At 34.8% G+C, this 12,607-nt stretch overlaps 1 protein-coding gene across 2 annotated transcripts in view; it reads left to right on the top strand.

The window, feature by feature from the left end:
- Positions 1–7,747: 7,747 nt before the first annotated feature.
- The window catches only part of LOC106478692 (transcription factor SUM-1-like), a 55,300-nt gene continuing 50,440 nt past the window's right edge, over positions 7,748–12,607 (top strand). The window contains exons 1-2 of one of the 2 annotated variants that reach the window (XM_022382345.1): positions 7,748–8,237; positions 10,245–11,251. In XM_022382345.1, the coding sequence (XP_022238053.1) occupies positions 10,301–11,251 (951 nt within the window). In that variant the 5' untranslated portion in view covers positions 7,748–8,237; positions 10,245–10,300. Of the gene's footprint in view, positions 8,238–8,551; positions 8,643–10,244; positions 11,252–12,607 lie in introns of those variants that run through there. The other variant, XM_022382346.1, reaches the window with a different exon arrangement.

The following is a 12,607-nucleotide window of genomic DNA, read 5'->3' as shown; positions in this document are numbered from 1 at the left end:
TACCGGACAAAGTGCTGTGTAATTAAACATCTTCTATTTTACCGGACAAAATGCTGTGTAATTAAACATCTTCTATTTTACCGGACAAAATGCTGTGTAATTAAACATCTTCTATTTTACCAGACAAAATGCTTGTAATTAAACATCTTCTATTTTACCGGACAAAGTGCTGTGTAATTAAACATCTTCTATTTTACCGGACAAAATGCTGTGTAATTAAACATTTTCTATTTTATCACTTTCGTTGGATAGAATTAAAAAAGTATAACATAAGCTAAACTTTTTTTTAACTTTTATCATTTTTTTAATGTTTTCTCTTCCAAAAAAACATTAAAAAATTACGCTTCGTTTTTAGATCCAGTTTTATCACCAGAATCAACTTGGATGAAAATTGAAAATTTAGTCTGTCTCGGGTTTCCATACAAATTCTAAAAATTGTACATCACCTTCAAATGCCTACCCTATTTTTAACACAACATTAAACTTCTATAAGCTTCAATTTTCTTTCCAACCACCCAGACCTAATAACATTATCATTTTTAACTCAGGTTTTCCAGACAAAAGCTGATATTTCAACATTAATAAAAGACGCAAAAGATTTACGTAGATAATTACTGGTAGGGTTTCAATAAAACTAAAATGCGAAATACTATTTGTAAACCTTAAACAATTTTGTAAAACCCAGAATATTTTCTAACATTATCATGACGTCGTAGGTTTGAAACTTAGTCGTTATAAATGTCAGTTGCGGTAAGCATCTTATTTTCCCTTCAGATTGAATAATAATGGTTTGAGACGGCTTGAATGGGTAATGAAGAAAAACTTTAATATAAGTTTAATATAACAGTAACGTTTCGACAAAGTTTTGTCATCATTTTTGTACTTTCCATTCGTCGTAAAGATGTCATGTCCAAATCATATACCTCCTCCCTGCTACGTTCTAATGAAGGAGGACAACCGTTTCACAGCACCCGTTTCAACAGTACGATTGCACAGAAATTCGTAAGGACTTGATCAGTATGTCTTCGTATGGAATAGTATGGATATCCGTTTTATCCTACAGACGCTTAAGGTATGCGATGGTTGAACTGATATGTCGTGGAAGGAATCTGTGTGCACGTGACTTGAGTCGCTGTTCCTAACGGAGATCTTTCTTTATTATGTTGCGTACTGTTGTCTGGGACACGTGGACGGTTTTGGCCGCTGACTTTTGTGTTCGTGGATTCTTACCTATTACATACGCTGGGGTACGACTAGTTTCGGCTATTTTTCCGAATGTTTTGTTTGTTTATTTGCTATTAAGAACAAAGCTATACAACGGGCTGTCTGCTCCTTGCCATCCACAGGTATCGAAACCCGAATTTTAACGTTGTAAGCTGTGAGAGTTACCGCTGAGTCACCAATGGGAGAGGAAAGAGTCTTTTGGAATGGTGCTGGCGCCTCCAGTTGGTCTGTATTCCTCTGGTTTCCAATTTCATTCAGTACAAGGGGTATCCCCATCTTTGAAGTTCTAAATTCCTAATCTGTACACAACTTTATGACATTGCGTCGGATATTTACATACCTTTCTCAATCAATTTTCGATGGCATCAATACCTACGTAATGCCAAACAATATCAAAATGTGATTCTGATACATTTTGTTCCACCGCGACTGTTTATCGGCTCTGTTTGTCACTTTTAGTATAATGTAATCAACTCTCTGTATTATTCAATGGTAGTTATCTTAAAAAAGCTTTTTGTTTTTACCGCTAGTGACTCGCACAACTTGACATGTCCAGAATACAAATAAATCATGTAATTAAATATCTAAATTTATGTTATTTTTCACGTCAACCGGTCACCTGTTTTGTACGTATTTTCGTTACTTTTCTGGCGGAAAATTCATAGCTTCAGTGTAATAGGATTAAGCACTGCTTGGGCAGTATTCATACTTAGCATTACTCGTTAAAACTGTCATAACTTAATTTTTTCTAGACCCGCATAGATGCTCTATTTTCATGGCATGTGAGTTTTTAAGTTACAAAAAAAAAACTACAAAGGGAAATTTACCGCTTCTTTTGGTACTTCTTCTTATCGGCAGGCTTATGACGCTAAAAGTCGGGTTTCGATACCCGTGGTGGGAAGAGCACAGATAGTCCATCCAGTGTTTGGCTCAAGGCTTAACAACAACCAAACCTGATTATCAACGTGTTAAACGAAAAAAGAACAGAAAACACAATAGGTTTTGTATAGGCCGAACCTGTAGACAAGAATTTTAATGACGTTAGAAGTTGAATAAAGAATAATAATTTTCTATTTACACTAAAAGAGAAACTTGAAGAAGACCGAAATCTGAGCCTTTTAAAACCTTCAGATAATTTGTTGTTAAGTTACACGATGGTTTTATCTGTGCCGTGCCCACCAACCCCGAAATTTAACGTAACAAACTCTCACGCTTACTACTGAGCCATCAGGGAGCATCTTCATATAAATGTAGTTCGCATAAAATATGGAAAATGTGGAAGATGATAATTACAATGTACCAAATTTTCGAAACTGGCCCCTAAGACAAACTATTATTTACAAATAAGACATTGTTCAAAACGTTAAAATATCATGTATGCATATAAAAGGTGTGATTTGTTGCATTATACGAATGACTTTTATTCCGCTATATATATTTTGGTTCTGCTGCGCCATCTGGAGACACATTTTCACCACTGTGTTAAATAGACAAGTTTTTTTATATACATGTCCCTTATTAACAGGGTTTCCCACATTATGACTTCGTGGGTTAATATTAATGTAATAAATGTTTTAGATACATTTCAGTTACGACTATTAGCTCTTGTTAGCTCACTGTTAGATTTTCAAAATTATAATTTGTACGGTAAACTAGGAGTTCAGTTTACCATATACCACCATTAAATATTAAATAATTAAATAACCCAATTATTAGGTTTGGTTTTTTTAGGGGACCCAACAGTGCTAATACCAAGAACGGTTGAATTAGAGTTCTCTTTTGTATATCCCGAAGATAATTGAACTACCTGAACTACACAGGATCAAATATTTCTCAATGAAGACTTTATCAATGTTTTTGTGAAACGTGTATCAAATATTTCTCAATGAAGACGTTATCAACGTTTTTGTGAAACTTGTATCAAATAGAACTCTACAATATATATAAAGTGAATGGTAAAAAATGATGATTTATTTCGTTTACAATGAAAAACAACTGTGATAAAAATGTGCAACTCATTCGAAAAAAAAAAAAACACAACTAAATCATAACCAGAATAAACATGGACAACCTTAAGATTTATTTCACAATTAATACGAGATAGAAAGATAGATAAACAGAGAGACAGACAGATAGATAGATCAGAAAATAATAACATGCAAAATTTAATTGATTTATTTAACTCCATTGACAATTTGGTATTTTAAATCAGAAAAAATATCCATAACGAGTCCTTCTTTATATTTCAGAAATAACGATAAGTCAAACACGTTGAACAATAAGACAATGACACCGTCTGACATATGTTTACAAGTCTGTATATTTTATGTTCCTAACACCCCCACCCCCAATGGCTCAACGGAAAGTCTGAGGATTTATGACGATAAAAATCGGGTTTCGATACCCAAGGTTCACACACACAGGTAGTCCGTTGCACAATGAGAACAACATCTATAATATTACTGTACCCTGAAGATTACTTATTGTTCCAAACTTGTTATAGGTGGCTTTTCTTAACGTGAACGATAGGCATAGTTTCAGTGAATACTATGAGGATATCGTATAATTACATATAATTTGTATTTTCGTTATACGCACAGCAACTGTTCTGCGCGATGTACATTTCCTAACACAGAGGTCTCTACAGAATAAATAACGTTTATGGGAAATACCATAAAGTCATTCCCTCGAAATAGCGATTTCAGTATTAACGAATAATTTTGGTTCCTCATAAATCTTAAAAATCATTTGACATCAATATTTATTTATATCAAGTTCAGAGATTTGAAAATAGACGACAAGTACTTTCCTTTACATTTCTTTTCATAGTGAAATACAATTGACTTTTGTCAGTCATTTAATCTATTAACGTTCGAAAATATTATATATATATTAGTTTCCGTTTTTTTTGTTTTTTAAAGAGATGTATTTCAGTAATTGTTTTGATTCACTTTGCTAAATAAAGATATCATCGTACGTTGCATTCTGATGTTTGTTCAGTAACGTTAAAAAGTTAGAACACACTGCCCACTATATGTAAAGTTTTACAATTAGAAGTGAAAACAATGTTGGCTGATACATTTTCCTTAGCAATGTTCGCGCTGCAAAGTGCACAACAAACATCTAAACAAAATTGCCCAACTTACAGAATAATAACGATACTTCGTGTTACGGTTTTAAATGGCAATAGTCAGCGAAGCAATGAAATTAATAGGCCTAATGATGGAGATAACAATCATATTAGATTTCAGATGCTAGTTTTTTACATTCCTCAAATTTGAAATCCACAATGGACTACTTACGAGAAATGTACATAAAATTGTCTTCATCATAATAGAACTGTTACGAGGAATAATATATAAAACTTATCTGCACCATAAGGTACTAATTATTAGGAATGTACTTAGAATTATATCTGTAGTCTAGTCTGATTTTTATCACTGTTATTAGGCCTATAGTTAACAAAAAGTATGTTAATTTTTCCTGCTACGAATAAGTCTCCTGGTATTTTAGCTATATGCTTGAGGGCTCATAACGTTCAAAGTATTGGTCCGATACCTGCAGTGGAGAAAGCGCAGGTAGTCCATTGTGTAACTTTACACTTAAAGACGTAAAAAAACAAAGCCATGAAAAAGAAATTTGAAAAGTTCAATACAATTCAAACAAACTAGTATTCTTATTAGAATTTGAACTAGTACTGTTATTAGAATTTGAACTAGTACTGTTATTAGAATTTGAACTAGTACTGTTATTAGAATGTGAACTAGTACTGTTATTACAATTTGAACTAGTACTGTTATTACAATGAACTAGTACTGTTATTACAATTTGAACTAGTACTGTTATTACAATTTGAACTAGTACTGTTATTAGAATGTGAACTAGTACTGTTATTAGAATGTGAAATGCTGTGGTAATGTTGAATACAAGACTCAATAATGTAAGTCCAAGAGAACGAACGTTATTAATTAGAGTTTTAAACTTCACATGTGCTTTAAATTTAGCAGTATTTTCAGTCTTAGTTATTTACTAACTTTCAAAATAAATGTTTTTAACAAACGTTTTTCATTAACTCAGTTAAATTATATGATTACCTAATTTCGAAAACACTAAATAATACTTTAAATACGCGTGATTTGCGATAAACGTTGCGTGTCTTTTCTCAAACAGGAGCTAATATCAACAAGATAATTCATTTTTACGCAAAACACGTATTGAGAGATCACCATAGTAGGTGCTCTTAAAACCTTATACATGTATATTCCGATATTAAAACACCTAACGCGCACATCGTTCTTATTTGGTTCCACAGTACTGTTGGTCATAGCATTTAAAACATTTAGTTCTAGCACTATTACATTTTTCTGAAATATATAAATAGCTATTTCAGTTCAACTTTGTATAAGCAAAACCTAGACCAAACAGTCTCATATCCTTAACAAATATATTAATCTATTTATATAATACTTTCTGCCATCGGCCAAGCTGGACCAATAAGAACTAAATATATAATTCGAAAGTTCTGGTCATATATAGGATTAGTTATCCAATACGAATCGTTTCATAATAAGGTAGTTTTAGTTCCGTGAGTTTGTCAGAGTTTCTGAGAGATTCTATATTGCTCATTAGGAGTTGTTATCAGTCCATAATTACTTATATTTGCTTTCGTATCAAACATTTTCTTGTAGTCTTCACAAGCTCTAGTTGCAGTAAAAAATCCCATGTTGTGTTCGTTGTTCATTTCAGATTACTGAGACAATGACATTGTTTTTAACAAGATGAGTGTGGATTAACTTCTGGATATATATATATATATATCCCAACATGGGTAAATTAAACGAAAGATGTTATGGATCTGGGCACAAAGTCAAAGTTTGGTCAATTTCTGAACAGTATACAAACAAGAGTTACTTTACGTGTAATGTTGTCATATCTTGGTCAGAGCTAAGATGATTTAGTTTGAACATTTATATAAAAATCGAGGTGAGCTATACATAATACACATAATGTAGTCACATGCATTGGTTAAAGTTAAAACTGATCAACTTTCCAATATTAACTGAGGAAACGCAGGAAGTAATTGCCCAATGTTATCTAATTGTAAAAAAAGAAGGATAACATGTTACTACAAAGTTTATTATTGTGACATTCTAAATCTGAACAATCTCCCTAATAACTAAGAAATAAAATGAATTTATGAACTATAATAAACCATATTCAAGACTGTTTTATCCTAATGTAACGTGTTTATTTAATTCTAAGATCATTTAGGAAATATTTTAAATATTTAGTTTCGTCATAACGCTGTCGCAGCTCTAAAAATGTTAACAATAATTGATATCTTTCTTTTTATAGTATTAGTTCGAATACAACATTATCGTTTGTTCTTTTAATTACCAGAATGTTTCTTTTTTCTCTCTCTCTTTAGAAATTCATGTTCAAAGTGACTAAATCACAGATTCTAAATCCTTCGAAGAATCACAGTTTACTGTTGTTCTTACTTTAGCAGGAACATCACAACTGATGTCGTTCATCACATGAAATGTTTACTGTATTCTAAATCCTTCGAAGAATCACAGTTGTTCTTACTTTAGCAGGAACATCACAACTGATGTCGTTCATCACATGAAATGTTTACTGTATTTTTACTGAAACACTTTAAGTCTTTTTTTTTTAAGAATTAGATTCTGCTAAAGTACAATATTAGAGCTTTCAATATTTTCAGGATTCCTGGTTATTTTTGTTAGATTATAGCCCGTTCTTACCTATTCATGTATTCCATTTGATGCTACGTCAGATGTGTCGTCTTTGGAAAGGTAAGATTGTTGTCGTGGGCCCCCTCTGTTCTACTTTTCAATCCTTTACTATTATTATTCTCATAAAGATAAATATTCATATTTTCAGATACAAGTAGAATAAACAAGCTGAAACTCTGCTTAACACTAGTGTTGATAATTAGTACGGTAAAATGTTTCTACATATTTCCATGTTTGTGCTTACAATGCTATTCAGACACATCTATGTGACTAGTCATGTGGTAAGCAGTTCTCTAAATGATATGAAATTTTATAATTCTGATAAAAAATTTATTATTATTTTAATCCCATGGTCTCATTGGAAACATTAATGTTCCCAGAACCCCATCCACACTCGGATAGAGTATGCGTGGGCTTCTTACTGACTGTGTAGGAGTGGCCAGTGGAGAATTTTGTATCAATAACCTGAGATCACACGCAGCTTGTTGTGCTAGAACTACAAATCGCGTTAAACACTCATCTTCAAGAGACTTTTACAAATCTTGTGGAGAAGGCGGGGCAATAGGGTTTTGTGGGCCGAGCTCTAACTCGCTTCTTTTATTTTCCACGCTGCTGATGTCATTGGTCTCACAGCGTCTCCCTTTTTGCGCATGCGCTGCTCTAGAGCGTTTCTTTCTTTCTTTTTTTTTTTTTCAAAAACGGATGAAATGAAAGAGAAAAACAACATAGTCGAGAAAATCGAGAGACGGGATTCAGAAGTAGATTATATAGATGAAATAAGCAAATTGAAAGTAGCAACTGGAACAGGCTAGTTAGTATATACTGAAATTCTTTGAAAACCGAGGCTTTTAAGGCCAAACGTTATTTAGTAAGCAGAGTAAACTTGAGTGAACTTTTTTCTAAGTAAGCGATGTTGAATTTTTTCCAACTCCAGTTATAAAGACTTGAACGGTAGTGCCCCTGACCGTTTTGATTCGGTGACGGTGGAATTTGGAAACCAGCAGACCTCGCTGCCCAAACACGAACATCGCATCTCAACTTACTGTCCTTGTCGAGAAGACCCCACTGGGGAATACCGCTGCTCCCCTCGCTCGGGATGTGCCACTTACATGTGACATTCGTCCCTACACTTTTTAAGGTTGTTTTTTATTAGTTCTACAACCTCCAAAACATTAGAATCGCCGACACTTAAAGGAGGTGGAGACAACGACACATCGTCGAGAGGCCCTCCTTCTCCTGCAACACTCCCAGATTAAGGTAAGTGTGAACAGAACACTTTCTATTTGTTCACGAAATGTTGACTGGATGCTACTGTTCATATCGGTAGTTCTGTAATGTCACTTTGGAAGAGAGAGAGAAAGTGGCACTGAATAGTCGAACTTAAAGACAAGGTGACTTTCGTTGAACGATTGAACACCTTTTTTTTGTTGTACAGCCTGATAAATGTGACTGTTTACTACACACACACGCTATTTTGTGTTAGGTGACACATGGAAGTATTTAAATAAAGTAGTATTTCTAAGCTTTTATATAAGCTACGGTAACATAATCGAAACGAAACTGACTGGCCAGTAAACATTAAGGTACAATATGTCCTTTGACAACATTGGAATAGCAACAGTGCATTCATCTAAGGTAGCCTAACATTTCTTGTTCTGGAAGGTAAGTTGAAATTTCACACCAGTTTCTAGCTATAAATATATGATTTTCATAAGAAAGCGTAGTAAGTGTCACCTTATGTGGGCCCAAGCTTGTTTTGAGTTTTCCTCACTGGGAGACAGAGAGCTTAAAGTAACGATAATTATTTGGAAGTGACTATTGAGTGAACATTATAATATTTGATCGTTAAAAGATAAACCATGGAAATCTATAGGGAATCTACGTTGAAGTATGATAATTATAATGTTTATGAGAAAGTACAGCACACATATGTTTAATAGTAGGCAAAAGGCTGAGGTAAATACTGTAAATATTGTTTATGTGAGCCATACTGAGAAATACCTTACGATGATAATTTACAGTGTCATGTGTCCTTTTTGGAATCACTGATCCTTATATAAAAAAAGTGTTATGTGCCAAAGAATAGTGGAAGACACTAAGAAAATTTCCAGTACTTCAATTACTTCAGTATAGGCCTGAAAATAAGACCACGTGTTTTAACTATTCATTGAAAGAACGTACCATAAATACAAAATGCGCAGACAGTCACTGGTAAACTTGTCATGAACACTTAAAATTAGTACGTAGTCAGGTGAAAGGTTCACCGTGGACTTAAAGTTAGTGCATAGTAAGTGTGAAAGGTTTACCATGAACTTGAAGTGAGTACACAGTAAGTGTGAAAGGTTTATCTCTGACACAAAGTGAGTACACAGTAAGTGTGAAAAGTTTATCTTGGACACAAAGTAAGTACATATTCAGTGTAAAAGGATCATCATGGGCTCAAAGTGCGTAAATAGTTATTGTAAAAGATTTACTGTGGATACAAGGTGAGTACGTAGTCAGTGTGAAAGGTTTACCATGGACTTAAAGTTAGTGCATAGTCAGTGTGAAAGTTTTAACGTGGACATAAGATGGGTACCTAGTCAGTGTGAAAATTTTACCGTGGACACAAGATGAGTACATGGTCAGTGTGAAAGTTTATCTCAAGTGCTTATTATTTCGATAATGTAATTATGAAGGTTAAAGGTGATAATTTACGAGTTTATTATAAGTCTTCATTATTTAGACATCAAGTTTGAACATTAAATGTAAGATAAAAGTGATCCAACTAACAGGTATTTTAATATAATAATTGTAAACAAATACCAAGTATATTTTAAATATAAGTAGTTAATATTTCAACAATAAAGCCTGTCTTAGACCCGTCATGTACCTAATATACCAATAGCATAATTGGAAATGTTTACCATTGGTACGTAAAGTTAAAAGATATTTTTAAATTGGCATCATAAGATAATGTAAAGGGGACTTAAAATTAATAAATATTAAAGGGAAAATTGAATAGGAATAACATCTTTAAGTTAGATTTACTAATCCAATAATCGTGCCTTGTTTACACTAAATTTAGCATAGTTGTCACGTAAAGACCCTGTTCTCAGATACATCGAACTGTGAAGTAATAAGAATTATAGAAAACGAAAGATGAGAATACTCATCAGATTAGCTATCACTTTTTAATCAATTATTCAGGACAACAACTGACTGAGATTATTTCTACTGCCTCAATTAACAGAAGTCTTTAGGTTGTTGTTTCTTTGTTCTCAGGAAAGTGTCTCGTGCCACTTGAGACCCCCTTTACACCGGACTTTAAAGTGGAGCTTATGCGGGACGTCGTCATGAGGAGCTGCCGTTATGAGTCTTCCATGTCACCGGCGGAATATTCGCTGTCTTCTCACATAGGGATGTACTCGAATCAACAGGCAACAAACTGTATGTCCTCTATAGACAACGGGAACTACTGTCGAGGATCACCCGAGAATCACGGCTCCTATAGTCATGTAGCAAGAGCTTGGCACGGTGAAGGCTGTAATCGTGGAAAGGCAGAGTTCGACATTACATCGATGCCCCGACCTTCTCTAGTCCAGACTTGTAGCAGTTTTCGTGACAATCCGCCTCCGGTTGGGGTTTCTGTACACTACAAGAGTCAACAGGAATTGGGAATAAGGCAGAGCGAAGCCAACTTTCATATGCCAAGGAATTACAACGTCTTTTCACGCTCCACTGAAGGGAAGTCAGATTCAGACGGTGTCAGGAGGTCATTTCCTTCGGCAGAACCTATTAGTACATCTCTTCCTTCAAGGCCCGCTCCACATCAGGAATCCAGCTCTGCCCCGTCCAACATTCCTAGTCCGGAAGGGGTCACTGGTCGCAAGGAAGGGTCTCACTCCAATGGTCATCCTATAGATGAGGACATGGAAGAGCACGTGCCTCATGTACTCGCTCCTCCGTTCCACGGACACGCCCCCAGAAGGTGTCTTCTTTGGGCCTGCAAGGCCTGTAAAAGAAAGACTGTAACGATAGATCGACGAAAAGCTGCAACGATGAGAGAAAGGCGACGACTACAAAAGGTAAACGAAGCTTTCGAAACTTTGAAACGAAGAACTTGCGCCAATCCAAATCAGCGCCTTCCTAAAGTAGAAATCCTTCGGAATGCGATCGAGTATATCGAGAGCCTGGAGGAACTGCTTCACGGGACACCAGGCATTCAAAAGCCAGGGAAAAGGAAGCTTCACAGGGATTCTGACTCTGCAAGCTGCGGTAGCGACTATTCGGTAAGTTTAAGTTTGTGTTCTGTGCTATCTAGACGTTTCGTTTGTTGCTGAGAGTTCTGAACTGCACTTTTACACCAATCAGGAAGTTTATTGATGCACTAAATCATTGCGTCTTCATGTTTAACAATAATGTATAGTCTTCTATTCGTCATCGTTCAGATTATGGATACGAATAATGAACTGTAGACCTTACAACTGTAGACCACCTTACAATTGTAGTCCACCTTACAACTGTAGACCACCTTACAACTGTAGACCACCTTACAACTGTAGACCACCTTACAATTGTAGACCACCTTACAATTGTAGACCACCTTACAATTGTAGGCCACCTTACAATTGTAGACTACCTTACAACTGTAGACCGCCTTACAATTGTAGACCACCTTACAATTGCAGACCACCTTACAACTGTAGACCACCTTACAACTGTAGACCACCTTACAACTGTAGACTACCTTACAACTGTAGACCAACTTACAATTGTAGACCACCTTACAACTGTAGACCACCTTACAATTATAGACCACCTTACAATTGTAGACCACCTTACAATTGTAGACCACCTTACAACTGTAGACCACCTTACAACTGTAGACCACCTTACAACTGTAGACCACCTTATAATTGTAGACCACCTTACAATGTTCCCACTTGTTTTCTGTCCAAACATTTTAACTTCTCTTACCGCGAAAAGTAATTCAAGCTTACCATCATGTAGGACAACACCTTTGGAATGTGACAAAGATTTTTAGAATATACGCTGAATAATGCAGAACTAATGTGTTTGTATTTTTTATAAATAAGTATGTGTATAAATTCAACTGTAAATATACTTCTTGGATGTCCCAAACTTCCATTTTACTGAATTGTTAATGTGTATAGTATAATTAGAGCATTTAAAATTTTTCATTAAAAATACAGTATACCTTAAGCAATAATCTATAAATTAAGTGTATAAAGCATCTAATCATTGACACTGTTGTTATATTTCTGTAATATCCAAAAAGTTGTTAAAATAATATTCAGTTCTAAGTAAGCTTCTAGCTACCTATTGAAGGAATGCCGACAGTTGCTAGAGGTCGTTTCCTTATAACCCTTATCCTGTCCACACTGATGGTCGCTAGAAGTCACTTATATAATGTTTATACATACCCTTTACTCAGGGAACACTGGCGACTATTAGGGGTCATATTTAGTATGATAACTCCTTATAACCCTTATCCTGTCCACACTGATTGTCGCTAGAAGTCACTTATATAATGTTTATACATACCCTTTACTCAGGGATCACTGGCAACTATTAGGGGTCATATTTAGTATGATAACTCCTTATAACCTTTACTTTGTCCTCTC

This window comes from Limulus polyphemus, unplaced genomic scaffold (genome assembly GCF_000517525.1).
Source record: "Limulus polyphemus unplaced genomic scaffold, Limulus_polyphemus-2.1.2 Scaffold241, whole genome shotgun sequence".
NCBI lineage: Eukaryota > Metazoa > Arthropoda > Merostomata > Xiphosura > Limulidae > Limulus > Limulus polyphemus.
Note: the sequence above shows the minus strand (reverse complement) of the source record. Positions and strands in the feature narration are given on the sequence as shown.